The sequence below is a fragment of the Oncorhynchus mykiss genome, chromosome 12, assembly GCF_057628025.1.
Source record: "Oncorhynchus mykiss isolate SJ-2025 chromosome 12, ASM5762802v1, whole genome shotgun sequence".
NCBI classification, from domain to species: Eukaryota; Metazoa; Chordata; class Actinopteri; order Salmoniformes; family Salmonidae; genus Oncorhynchus; species Oncorhynchus mykiss.
This window is the reverse complement of record NC_143033.1, coordinates 82495958-82509391: the sequence shown is the minus strand read 5'-3', so window position 1 is coordinate 82509391 and position 13434 is coordinate 82495958. Positions and strand designations below refer to the sequence as shown.

The 13434-nt window shown below is 42.6% G+C and overlaps 1 protein-coding gene across 1 annotated transcript; it reads left to right on the top strand.

Annotated features, from left to right (window-relative positions):
- The first annotated feature begins 2000 nt into the window (after positions 1 to 2000).
- LOC110538533 (uncharacterized) lies at positions 2001 to 11487 on the top strand. Its single transcript, XM_021625417.3, has 5 exons — positions 2001 to 2754; positions 3657 to 3748; positions 6765 to 6851; positions 8262 to 8432; positions 9706 to 11487. Exons 1-5 carry the CDS (start codon positions 2682 to 2684, stop codon positions 9898 to 9900), a joined length of 618 nt encoding a protein of 205 aa, XP_021481092.3. The 5' UTR covers positions 2001 to 2681; the 3' UTR covers positions 9901 to 11487.
- The last annotated feature ends 1947 nt before the right edge of the window (positions 11488 to 13434 follow it).

Genomic DNA, 13434 nt, shown 5'->3' with positions numbered 1-13434 from the left:
GAACACTTTGGCCTAAATGCCAAGCGTCACATCTGGAAGAAGCCTGGCACCATCCCTACGGTGAAGCATGGTGGTGGCATCATTATGCTGTGGGGATGTTTTTCAGCGGCAGGGACTGGGAGACCAGACAGGATCGAGGCAAAGATGAACAGAGCAAAGTATAGAGAGATCCTTGATGAAAACCTACTCCAGAGAGCTCAGGACCTCAGACTGTGGGCAAAGGTTCACCTTCCAACGGGACAACAACCCTAAGCACACAGCCAAGACAACACAGGAGTGGCTTCGGGACAAGTCTCTCAATGTCCTTGAGTGGCCCAGCCAGAGCCCGGACTTGAACCTGATTGAACATCTCTGGAGAGACCTGAAAATAGCTGTGCAGCAACACTCCCCATCCAACCTGACAGAGCTTGAGAGGATCTGCAGAGAAGAATAGGAGAAATTCCCCAAAGACAGGTGTGCCAAGCTTGTAGCGTCATACCCAAGAAGACTCGATGCTGTAATCGCTGCCAAAGGTGCTTCCACAAAGTACTGAGTAAAGGGTCTGAATACTTATGTGAGGATTTACGAATAAACAATGGACATGAAACAGACCAGGACCAGCGTCCAGACAGGGGAAAAATAATGACATCAATGCTGACACAGGGATCTGACGAGGAACAAACAGATATAGGAGGGGCAATCAACAAGGTAATGGAGTCCAGGTGAGTCCAATGAGTGCTGATGCACATGATGGTGACAGGTGTGTGTAATGATGGGCAGCCTGGCGCCCTCTAGCTCCAGAGAGAATAAGTGGGAGCAGGAGTGACCTTACACCCCCAGGGGCGCCACCCGGGGTCCCACCTGGGTGAGCCCGATGGACCGGCTTAGGCGTGGGAGCCCGACGAGCCGGCTGAGGTGTGGGAGCTTGACAAGTCGACTGATGCGTGGGAGGCCGATGAGCCGGCTGAGGCATGACGTGGGATGGGCGCCTGCCGAGCCAAGGCAAGAAAACCTTTCGAGCCAGCTGAGCCGACTGAGGCGTGTAAGCCCGACAAGCCAGCTGAGGCACCCCCGGTTGCATCGGCGACGGCACCCGGACCCGACGTTGCCAACAAAAACAAGAACTCCCTGATGCTTCACATATTGGTGTCAGCATTCTGTGAGGATCAACGCAGGAGACGAGAAGCAGGTACAGGGGGTGAACATTTAATAAACAACAGACATGAAACAGAACAGCAACAGCTTCTGGACAGGGGAAAATAAAGACATCAATGCTGACACAGGGATTTAACCGAGGAACAAACAGATAGGAGGGGCAATCAACAAGGCAATGGAGTTCAATGAGCGCTGATGTGCATGATGATGGTACATAATGTGTGGCCATGATGGGGAGCCTGGGCCTCCCGAGTGGCACAGTGGTCTAAGGCACTGCATCACAGTTGTTAGCTGTGGCACTAGAGATCCTGGTTCGAGTCCAGGCTCTGTAGCAGTGTCCAGGTTATGGGAGGGCTTGGTCGGCAGGGATGTCTTTGTCCCAACGCGCTCTAGCGTGGAGGGCCGGGCGCATGCACGCTGACATGGTCGCCAGGTGTACAGTGTTTCTTCCTACACATTGGTGTGGCTGGCTTCCGGGTTAAGTGGGCATTGTTTCAAGACTTGGTTGGGTCATGTTTCTCCGTATGGGAGTTGCCAATTGGATACCACAAAAAAGGGGTAAAACTATTATTTTAAAAAATATTAAACAAAATGATAGGCAGCCAGAGAGGAGGAACGTGAGCATTTACAACTTATGTAAAGGTAATATTTCGTTTTTTATTTTCTTTTAATAAATTAGCAAAAATTTCTAATAACCTGTTTTTGCTTTGTCATTTTGGGGTATTGTGTGTATATTGATGAGGGGGGGAAATATTGAATAGATTTTAGAATAAGGCTGTAATGTAACAAAACGTGGAAAAAGTCAAAGGGGTCTGAATACTCTCCGAAGGAACTGTACATGTAGCAGAGATGTAGTTTTGGACTCCACCAACAGGCTGTTCCCTCTCATGCACACTATCCCATCACAGGCATCTCCAAGGTAAACTGTGACTACAACGCTGGAATGTGATGTCCTCCTGGCTGATTTGGACCCTAATATTGGGATTCCCAACCAAGATAACTATTTAGGCTTCTTACTTTGTAAACTTTACGATATTATAAAGCGTGATGTTGTAAATGTAGTCAATAAGTTACATTTAATCAAATAAATAAACTATTTGCATTAGTGTGTTATATAGTCTGGTTGATGGTTAAGCCTATCTAGTCTGTCATGAAGAATACAAACTAGCACTCATAGCAGCACTCGGTGTGCTGCTATGAGTTCAGTGGCTACTTAATAACCAGTGTCAACCAAGTTGCCTCCTTGGTGACTGCGCGCGCGTGTCTATCAACATCGTACAAGGAAGGTTTGTTGTCCGGTGCCCCGCGACGTCACGGAATTTGGGAGCGCGACAGTGCGCCCTAGGACTCAAATACTGTGGCATGTTTACCGACGTGAGTTTTCCTGATCCGACTCTTGTTTGGAGCTCGTCTCTCTTGCATTGGAATAGTACAAGGGATAAGGAAAATAATCCGAATCTATGATCTCGGGCCCTTTGATGAAAACAGTCCCATTTTACCCTCCGACTTCATGATCCAATTGGGTGTAGATAGTCTATTCGCCAGAGATGTCCACCGCTGCAACTCCAACCACCCCCTCTCAGTTAACATCGGATCAACTCACGGTCATTGTGGCAGCATGTAAGTAAGATTATAATCTCTCAAAATGTCAAATTTTCCATGAAACTGATGGTGGCATTTGAGCATAGATCAGAATCAGATATAATCTTAGGCATGTTTTTGTAATTAACCCATCTGTTATGATAAACAGGCGTATTGGCATGTCACTTTTGCCTGTTACATTAATAGCAGTTGTAAGTGTTCATTCGTTTTCTTTGGACAAAACACAACTATTGTAAAGTTGTAGAAAACTGCAACAGTGAAGCCTATGTGGACCACTGACCTATGCTATAGATCTGGATGGGGAGTCTGTTGCCTCAGCAGGTTGTTCACACCAGTGATGGATCCTTTTACTTCATCAAATCACTGCTGTGGTGGTGTGATAAGGAATATGTTGAATACACTGTTCGCCAGCTGCTGTCACTGTAGATAGCAGCCTATTTGCCTACCACATTAGATATGAAGCTTTCTATTTTTAGAACCTATCTGTATTATCTTGAAGCTACTAGTGTTCCTCTTGGACTTGTTTTGTATCAGAAGATGAATTACATGGTTGACTTCACATTTATATTTGATAGTAAATTAATTTTAAGTGTGGAAAATCGACTGCGACTAACATTATGATTGCCAATTATCACTGTCCACAGATTGAGAAACATATTGTGAACAGCGTTCCATTAAATAGTCTACACAGTATGTCCACACAGCGTTTCAACTTAATTACCTGTGACCTGAGCAGGAAAAACTCTGTCCCCTAGCAACTGCATATTACAGTGTTCTGAACACTACAATAAACTATTGCTTTACATTCATTAGACTGAGGCATTACATAATGCACCTTTTGTACAAGTGCATGTCCATTGTCATTTTGATGCATTGATAACAGCGGGTGATGAGTTTTCTCTTCTCCTCTCCTTCACTAGTTTCAGGTCTGGTGTTCTTTGTGGTGATCGTGGTGCTGCTGTCCATATACCGGAAAGAACCTCACTGCTGCAAGGACACCCATGGAGACATGGTAAGGACCTTGAGCTCACTCACTATATTTCATTGAAAGATACAATTAATGAGAAAGTGTCACTTGTAAACAAACCATAAATTCAAGTTAGGCACAGATACAGATTAGATGTGACTGAGGCCAAATGTACCATGCAAAGTAAATGTAGCGCCATTAAGAGTTGGCACGTTTAATTTGCATGGCTAGGGGAACAGGCCCAGAATAAACTTGATATAATCACTGTAAAACCATGCATTTGCATTTCATGGAATTATTAACAGTGCTTTGGCTATGAGCTCCAGCTTCCATAACTATCCCTGAGTGCCAAAGCAATCATGGGCCATAGTGTGTGGTGAGGCAGCATTGACAAATGCTATTGATACCTGCGCCAATCTTGTGATGTGTCAACACCACTACAATGAGAATATTACAAACAGATTGTTTAGCTAAACATTTGACTCAAAACATGTTGTATGAAAACATATGAAAACATATGACTGGCTAACACAGGGCGGAGGAAAATCTGATCTTGACTGCAGACAAGCATATCCTGCACAGCCTACTGGCAAATCTCACCCAGAAACTGGATACAATATTCAGTGTTCCCCTGAGTGAGGAACACAAACACTGGCACAGAGGAGTCTTCTGTATCATGTTGACTTCCTTTCCCCTCCCTCCCAGAGAATAGAACTTAGCAGACAAGAGTATCTTATATGAATGGTACCATGATGGATGCCCAAAGTATGGAGGTTCATACATATCAATACTATTTAACAACTTCAAACTATGACCAATATTCAAGTCCCTAACTTGGTACAGGAAATAGGGAACAGGACGTATATACTCTCCATGGAGGTCAGTTTTTAGTTTCTGCCCATCCTCCATGTTTCCTCTTCCTGACCTGCGTCCCTGGGGTAGGGTTAGTATGTTATCTCTGGAGCACAGGGACACTACTCATACCTTCCAACTCTTTCCCTTTCTCAGAGAGACAGGAAACATCAACATCTCCTTTGTCTCTGCTATGTTTGGCTCTGGCCTGAGCAGATTAGAGAAAAGTTTTGCTGTCTCTTGTCAGGAATAGACAGGCTTGTCCTCTTGTACATGTCAGCCATTTTGACCTGCTGTCAGCTAGAAAAACCCACACATGACACATCGGACAACATTGCTCGTCACTATTTTTCCTAACATATTGTCAGTGTGGGGAGTGGAGTCTAGTCTATATAGTAAACAGTGGGTGACAGGGTGTAAATATGGAAAGATATTGGTGGGTATGGAGATGACCTCTGGGATCTGTACTGGGTGAAAGAATACACAGCTAGCTGGTGGTGTGAGCAAAGTAAAAAATCAAGTTTCCTGACAATTTAAGTTGTTTTTTTATATAGAAACCGATTTGTTGAAATCAGTTTGTTGTTTTTGGTGTCCCTGTTATGTTGTTCACACATTCCCTGAAATCCTATCCAGTCACCCATATAGTCATAGTGACTGGTTAACTGAGGCATGTTGCAGAAGAGGGTGGTTTTGTTACAAGATCATTACAAGGACACCAACCTGAAGGCAAGCCAGATTGCGAGGGAGGCTCACATGGAAAAAATCCTCTATTGTTTTCTATGGAACGTTTACTTTCCTCTATATGTGTTGTTGCCACATACCTTTCCCTGCTTCAGTTTGAATAATGGCCAGACCCTCCTGTGGGTGTTGGGAACAATGGCTCTCCTTCAGGTCGCGGCACTGAAAAAGGCACACTGCCGATGGGATCCTCCCCCCACTTCAGCTCTGATTTTACACGGTTGTGCTTTTTCACGCTGGGTGAATCAGAGGCAGTAAACAAAAGGACATTTCCCCTTTTTATCCTGAAGACTTTTTTCGCCCCTTGAAAGTGCAACCTAGCGAGGGAAGGTGACCTTTGACATCAATGTTTCTGTGGCGTCTCTCTGTCACATGCTGGAGGGGTGGTGACAAAGGTCAAACTGCATCACTGGGAATGTGAGTGATGTCCCTGTTCAGGCAGGCATCAAACTGGCCCTGATGTTTTGAAGGTGACCATTTTGTCAATATGAACAAGCCTACTTCCCTATGCGTGATTCGCAGTGGGGCAATTTTCCTATGTAAATTGCTACAACCGTTCTCCTACTCATCACGCATCCTGATTTCTATTTATTATATTATGACCTTTGTTTAACTAGGCAAGTCAGTGAAGAACAAATTATTATTTACAATGACGAACAAACCCTAACTCGGATGACGCTGGACCAATTGGGACTCCCGAGCATGGCCATTTGTAATGCTGGATTGAACTCTCTCAGGCAAAAAATTCCTTTGTTGTAATGCTATGTAATGCCGTCCAAATTAACTATGGGGGCCATAATGTGTATTTGAGCATGCTTGTTAAGAGGAACCTGTTACAGTTACAAGGAAAGAGAGAGATGCTGAAAAGGTCACACTGTGTGGTTTCTTGCTAGGGACCCTGGTGGCACAATAGGACACTGTATTGTCCCCAATACAAAGAGACTCATTTAGGCCCAGGGTAATCACCTAGTTTTCCGGCAGTGCTTTTGAAGAATTCCAGCACCTCATACAGTGTGAGCCTGCCTAATCTTGTTTGAAATGGGTGGGACTGGGAGGAGGCACAGAAACTGTAGGGTGGTCGTCTTATTGGCTAGATAATTTATGGTATTGCTAAAACAGTCAGGTCCAAAACGAATGAAACAAGGCATGACAATTGGTCAATGAGGCTGAAATTAAGGAATGTCTTCCTAATTGGGACGTTGGGCTAGCCTCACAATTACCAGACTGATTACCACTGTGTTATCAAAACAGAATGTAACCTCGCAAGACTTTTGGGATGTTGTACAAGGTTAACGTTGGGCAGATCGTCGACATTCAATCTCTACTTTAATTAGATTCTTGTTGAATCTCAAATTTAAATGTAGGCTTGTTAGAAGTTGTTCAGTCATCTCTGTAGTTAATGTGCTAATGGAGGGTTCATCATACTATAGTCTAACTCAGATTAATCACTGTTCCCTCTGTCCTCCTGCAGGATGCCCCTCCTCAGTACTACAGCAGCAGACAGACACTGGTGGGAAACCCCTGTCTGGAACAGACTCACGACAATACACACTCACAGGTAAAAAGGCCCAGCACTGGATGGGTCAATACGTTTTCAGTCAATACGTTGTCAGTTCCATTGATACCTGTGTGTCAGGTGGAGCTGGGGGGGGGGGGGGGGGGGGGGTTTATAACTTCCAAAGTAGCTGGTATCATAAATGCATTAATATTTGAATGGTCGTCAATCATCATTAAGTAGTTTATACCTGCACCGGGATTATTAAGCGCACAGATTGATACAAGGCAATGTGCAACGAGCAGACAAGTCAGAACCATGGATAAAGAATTAGGCCTAGGCTACACCTTGCTCTTTAGATAAGTCAGACAGTAAACTAAATAACATCAATCATGCATGATCAGGTAGACCGCAGTCTACAACATAAGCAGCAAACACATCCACATCAATTTGATAGGCTATTGCTCTCTGTAGTCAAGCACAGGGAACTGAATCCCATGTGTCTACTACTGTCATATAGTTCAACCTAATTATGTAATATAGAATAGACTACTTTTGCTTTCATATGCCATTTAAAAACAAGTTACAGGGGAGAACATTATAGTAAACCTACTCACCAAACAGATGTGTCGTGTCATGGGGTCATTCATGCGTAATCATGCAATGTAAAATTGTAAATACATTTTGAAATGTCCAAAGAACAGGCAGAACCTAATCCGAACTAACATCTATGTATATTGTCGAAAATAAGAAACGATACGGTTTATATCCCTGAATAAATTCTCTTTCAACTTAAAATTGAGCTCATGAGACCCTGCTCAAATTGTCACTCTTTTTAAATAGTAACCATTCCAGTCATGAGATGTGCATCTCACTTCGCACTTGCAAATCTTTGCTTTTCAAAAATATTATTTTCTATTTATTTTGTTATATATTCCATAATATTCTACCTATAAAATAGGGATGTCTTGACTGTGATAAGGGCACAGGAATATAAAAGTGTATTTTCTACTAAATTAACAAACAAAGCTATTGCCAATGCAATTTCATATAGCCATAATCACCAGCAGCTAACCAGCAGCGCAGCGCCAGTCTCAGGCCAGGGTCCCCTCAAGAGGGTATAGCGACACACTTTATAAAATAAGCAATACCAGCTCAGACCAATTCCAAGATTTAATAAAATCATATTATACAGTATATCATATTATATATACATTTGTCATGTTTTATAATGTTAAATAATATTTATTTTACTTGTTTTTTGGTACAATGTTTTTCTCCAGGAACAGGAGGCCCCGCTACTGCTGTGTGTGGATAGGTTTATTGCTCTGATGTGTATAGTCAGCAGTGATGCACTGACAAGGATTCTCCATGACCAAACAGACACCAGCAGTATCTTCCATCAAAGTGTTTGTGACATCTCTCTAACTGTTCCATTGTGTTCCCCGGCTGTCTGCTTCTTCTCTCCATCAGTCAGGGCAGCTGTTCCTTATCGGCCTGCCCTCCAGCTACCGCCTGCCCTCCCTGGAGGCGCCCCTCCCCAGGCTGCCCTCCTACGAGAGTGTCAGGAAGAAGGACCGCCAGAGACAAATACACATGATGATCGCTGACCGTTTCGGCCTCAACGGCGCCATGCTGACTGAGGTAAGATACCGGGGGGTGGACGGGTAGCATTGAGATAAGTGACATGTGTCCTCATAAGTATTGAACGCTGCCTGAAAGTGTAGGTTATTGAAAGTTACCAAAGTCAATCTTTAGTCCATTATTAAAGAGCCTTACATATATAATCTGTTGTTTACTCCTAAGTGCAGTGACCTATAAAAGAGAATAAATGAGGTTTTGTTCATTATGAATGTGCTGTCACAGGATAACTGGAGCTTGTTCTAAGATGAAACTACTCAGAACGCCGTAAATAGGAGCCCTATCAGCCCTATCATCTCATCTTCTGCTGTAGTGATGCACAGACTGCACATTCCCAGGTTTTACCGTGTTGATCTTTCGCCAGGGCTTTGACTTGCGTAATGCTCGAGCAAACAAAGTAATGAGAAAAAGGCAAATCAAACACAATTAAAGCTTGTGTCCTCAGTGTAAACAGTGGCAGAGAATGCAGCTTTGTGCTTTTTTTCCTCCTTTACTTGTCTTTTTTTGCTCCTCTTTTTCTTTAGTAAACGTCCCAGTGAATAAGTGCCCTCCCATCAGTCCCCCATCCTGTCACCGGTAGCTCAAAGTGGCCCCTGTCAGACTTTAGAGGGGGTCTGATGTCCCATAATTGCTCTGTCTGTGCTGTGGCCCGTAGGGGCTGGAGTGAAACTTTGTTGCGTTTTACGTGTGTGGTGTTTTTATAGGCGCGCAGGGCTGTCCTTGCCGCCCGCGGGGGCCCCAAGCAATTAAAAGATAAGGGGTTAGTCAGGGAGTGAGGAGCTGGCTGATGACGGAGATAGGCTCTGTACTGGAGGAGTGATGCTAAAGGCAGCCCGGGTGCTGCCAACCTAATCTGTCATGTAAACGCTAACATGATGCCATTAGGTTTGATGTTAGAGATCATGTATCAGCCAATACACGCTAGGAAACACCTACACCTGGGAAATGGAGTCTCTAATCTTAGATGGGATGTAATTTTAGAAGGTCATGGGTTATTTTGTTGTGTGTGTGGAATATATAGCGTTTAACATTTTCAGTATTTTTTATAGCCTCTCAATTATGAGTGTTAGCATTTATTTATTTATTTATTTTTTATTTAACCTTTATTTTAGGAAGGTGACTCATTCTAAGTGGCTCACTTTGTCACAAAGTATAGCTTGATATGATGAGCCGCGACCCACTCAAATCAAGCCATCCACTCACCCATTTGACACGTACCCACCTACCCTAGGTTCTAAAGCAGTGTTAACCAAAGCTTACTCTTTCTCTCCCACAGCCCCCTCCAACGTATGAGGAGAGCATCCGCCACTCCATTGAAGTGCCCTTTGACATTCTGGGGTCTGTAATAGACGCCCCTCATCCCCAGAACATTTACCCTCCGCACCCTGGCACAGACTTTACCACTCAGTCAGAGGTAACCACTCAGTGCCCATCCACTCAGGATGCCAACAGTGCCACCCTACCAGTCTGAATCCTCAGACTCGCTACTGACACACGATGACAAGGACAACTGGAGTATTGATGCTTTTTATCCATCTTGATGTGCCAAACTGGTCAGAGGATAACAGACAGGGGAAATGCACACATTCTCAATAGGTTGAATCAGACCCAGCAGCCAATGGGTTGACTGTACTGTAGGAACATCCTGCAGTGACAGTATGCTGGAAGATAGTGAAATTCTACATTGCGGGTTACTCCATACTGACAAACTTGAATGTCTAAACACCTCTTGTCAGTTGTGATTTTAAACTGGAGCCTAAATAAGATTGATGAACTGGGAAGACTTGGATTGCCATTCTTCAGTGAAAAGGGAAACCGTCCTGTAGATGACCAATACCATGACAATATGTGTCTGAGGTGGCAGGTTCTAATACCAAAGTTAACTGTAAGAGGAGACAGGCCAGGTAGAAAGACACTCCATGACAAATGTGCTGCTGAAAAACAAAGACTATTTTGCTGTGAACAGAAAAAGCACCAAAAAGGGAAGAACGATCTTTAGATTTTTAAAAAATGTTTCTCATATTTTCTACATTTGATCATTTTATGGATTAAAGTAATCTGGATTATTGTTTTTTAGGGAACTGTGTTGTAGCAAGTTCTTTTCTGAGTAAAACCACTCTCTTCTTTTAGTGCAATGTCCGAGCCAAAAACGTATAAGCGTGAGTTGTAAAATGCTCCTATGTCCTACCCTGCTGAACTTGGGTTGTACAGCTGAGCCAGCTACAACTTGTGTGTTAGTCTTGGAACCTGTGAAAAGTGAGTCAACAACACCAAACATGTGTTGGCTCTGGTAACGGGTCTTAAAAGCCCAATGCAGCCGTTTTTTTTTATATCAAATCATTTATGGGTAACAATAATGTACCTTACTGTAATGGTTTTCCATTAAAATTATCAAAATTGTTTTTTTTGTTACTTTTAAGCATTAAACGTTTTAACAAGCAATAATTGTGGTCTGAGTGGGGAGGAGAAAAGGGAAAACTAGTTGTTATTGTTAGAGAGGTTTGGAACTCTTTATTATTAATCTATGAACTAATTTACCACCTGGTGATGTCACCAGGCAAGACGAAACTCCACCCATGCAAAACCTGCTGTTTAGAAGGTCCTTTGTAGAATGTATTTTCAACCAGGAAATAATACTGATCAAATCTTGTTAGTTTCATCAGCTGTTGTACAATATGATGCAAAACACAAACTGAATTTTGACTGCACGGGGCCTTTAAGATACAATTCAGCATTGGGATTGTGGGAAGCGGTAAGGAGCTAGCTTTGTTTATTCAAGACCTCTGTGAACAGTGAATGAGAATAGTTGTGTAAAAAGCTTCTTTTTTGTTGTTGATTAACTGGGCTGCCTGTTTTAACAGTCCCTGCACAAGCTTGAGAAGAAACCAGTATGAATGACAAGAAAAAGTATGTAATATTTCCCTCACATAATGTCTGAAACAAAAGTATGAGGTTTCAACAGCCGTTAGCAAGTTCTATTCAAAAGACATATAAATTCCTGTCTGTCACGTAAACGAATTGAGATGGTGGTGGCTTCTAGATAAAGACATGTTTAACATAGCGCCTGTGTGCTGTCTCTGTCTGGCCTTAATGTCCACTAGTTTCCTTTTCACCTCATTTAACACATGATTTACTTAACAAAAGGCACATCTCAATAGGTGGTCCAGGTATGACATGAACAAGCAGGGGGAGGGGCAGGTGGTACTTTCCTCTTTTGTTCTCTATTGTTGCTCAAACAAGGAGGAGGCTGATGACATCACATCTGACCATCTCCTTTTATTTTATTTATTTAAGTCAGTTAAGAACAAATTCTTATTTACAATAACGGCCTAGGAACAGTGGGTTAACTGCCTTGTTCAGGGGCAGAACGACAGATTTTTACCTTGTCAGCTCGGGGATTCGATCTAGCAACCTTTCGGTTACTGGCCCAACGCTCTAACTACTAGGCTACCTGCCGCCCCAAACCTGCCACTCCAAAATCCTTGAAGTTAACTTAGTTTGCGGTTGTCTCTAAAACACTATTTTGCTCAAAACATCTTTTTTTTAACCCTTTAGTGGGTGTATTTATACTTGGGATATTTGAACAGGAAAAGTAAAACAAAATCACTGGAGGACGTCTAACTTTCACTTTCCGAACCCTCTAAACTGCACTTTACATTGGTGGGAGCAGTGTTTTTGTGCATTTTGAATGACCCTGGAACCTAACGATTATACAAGTGAATTAATGACCTGTAAGTTTACTTTGAGCCCACCACCAAGTTACATCTGACCTGTACACACACATTGAACATATGTATGTAAATAATAAACTGTTATTAAATCCAATTGTATTAGCCACATTCACCGAATACAACAGGTATACCTTACAGTGAAATGCTTACTTACGAGCCCCTAACCAACAATGCAGTTGGATATACGGATAAGATTACGGATAAGAATAAGAAATAAAAGTAACAAGTAATTCAAGAGCAACAGTAAAATGACAATAGCGAGACTATATACAGGGGGGTATTTTATATTTTCTTAATCATGTAAATTGTTACTTGCAATGGGTGAATTGTTTTTAAAAGTCATAATGACAGTCTAAGGAGGAAAATGGATGCGCCTGTTTCTGTATTAATGAACATATGTTACCTCTGTGCCTTGTCAAAGTCCTTCTCCATCCATTGTCACTCAAAAGCTTGACCTCTGACATCTGGTGGCCAGCTATAGAATTGCAGTCTTGAAGATTACACCATATTAACTGAAAACTGAACGAACCCACCCCATACTTTTGAGACAATACTCTCACATACACATAACGATGTCACAGTCAGTAATATATAGAACTCATTAGATGAAGTGTCCACAAGGGTTCCATTGTCCTGCTGTTGGGTGTCTAATGAGAGAGAGAGAACAAAAAGAGGTCATTAAGCTCCTCACAGTTGGGCAGCACAGCTGGAAACAGCCTAAGGGCAGAATGAGAAGACACTACAGGATGAACAACTTCCATCACCGTCTTCTGACTGACAGACACAAAGTGCAACTGTTTGGTAATCCCCTTGAGCTCTTGTCCTAAAAGATGAGCCCCATATAGTTAATTAGGTCTTATGGTCGTTTGATCCCTTAAAATACAGACCACAAAAAGAGGTGACATGGGGTGCTCTCTTCATCATTCACATCTCACCAGCTAATTAAGCATACAGATTTGGCATTTAGGGGATTATCACTCCCAGTAATTGGGCAACTTTTACAAATACTTTGTTGTCTGAGTGAGGGAAATTATGTAAATGAAGATGAATCAATGTATTCTGAAAGACGAGATGTTGAGGAATATAAGAAATACAGCTTTGATGTCATACGAGCAACACAAACATCCATGAGACCAAATGTGAACTTCACATTTCCAAATCATAAAACTGTGTCAGTGTTTATGATCACTTTGTTTGATGTATAGTTAGTTACCAGATGACATGGCATCATACCCTGATTTTTTTAACAGAAAGAGACGATTTGTTTGTTGGGA

Excerpts from the sequence above, each read along its gene's own strand:
- LOC110538533 (XM_021625417.3), top strand. The coding sequence starts at position 2,682 with ATGTCCACCGCTGCAACTCCAACCACCCCCTCTCAGTTAACATCGGAT. Across the intron at positions 3,749-6,764 it reads AGGACACCCATGGAGACATG|GATGCCCCTCCTCAGTACTA; the intron begins GTAAGGACCTTG and ends GTCCTCCTGCAG. Across the intron at positions 6,852-8,261 it reads ACGACAATACACACTCACAG|TCAGGGCAGCTGTTCCTTAT; the intron begins GTAAAAAGGCCC and ends TCTCTCCATCAG.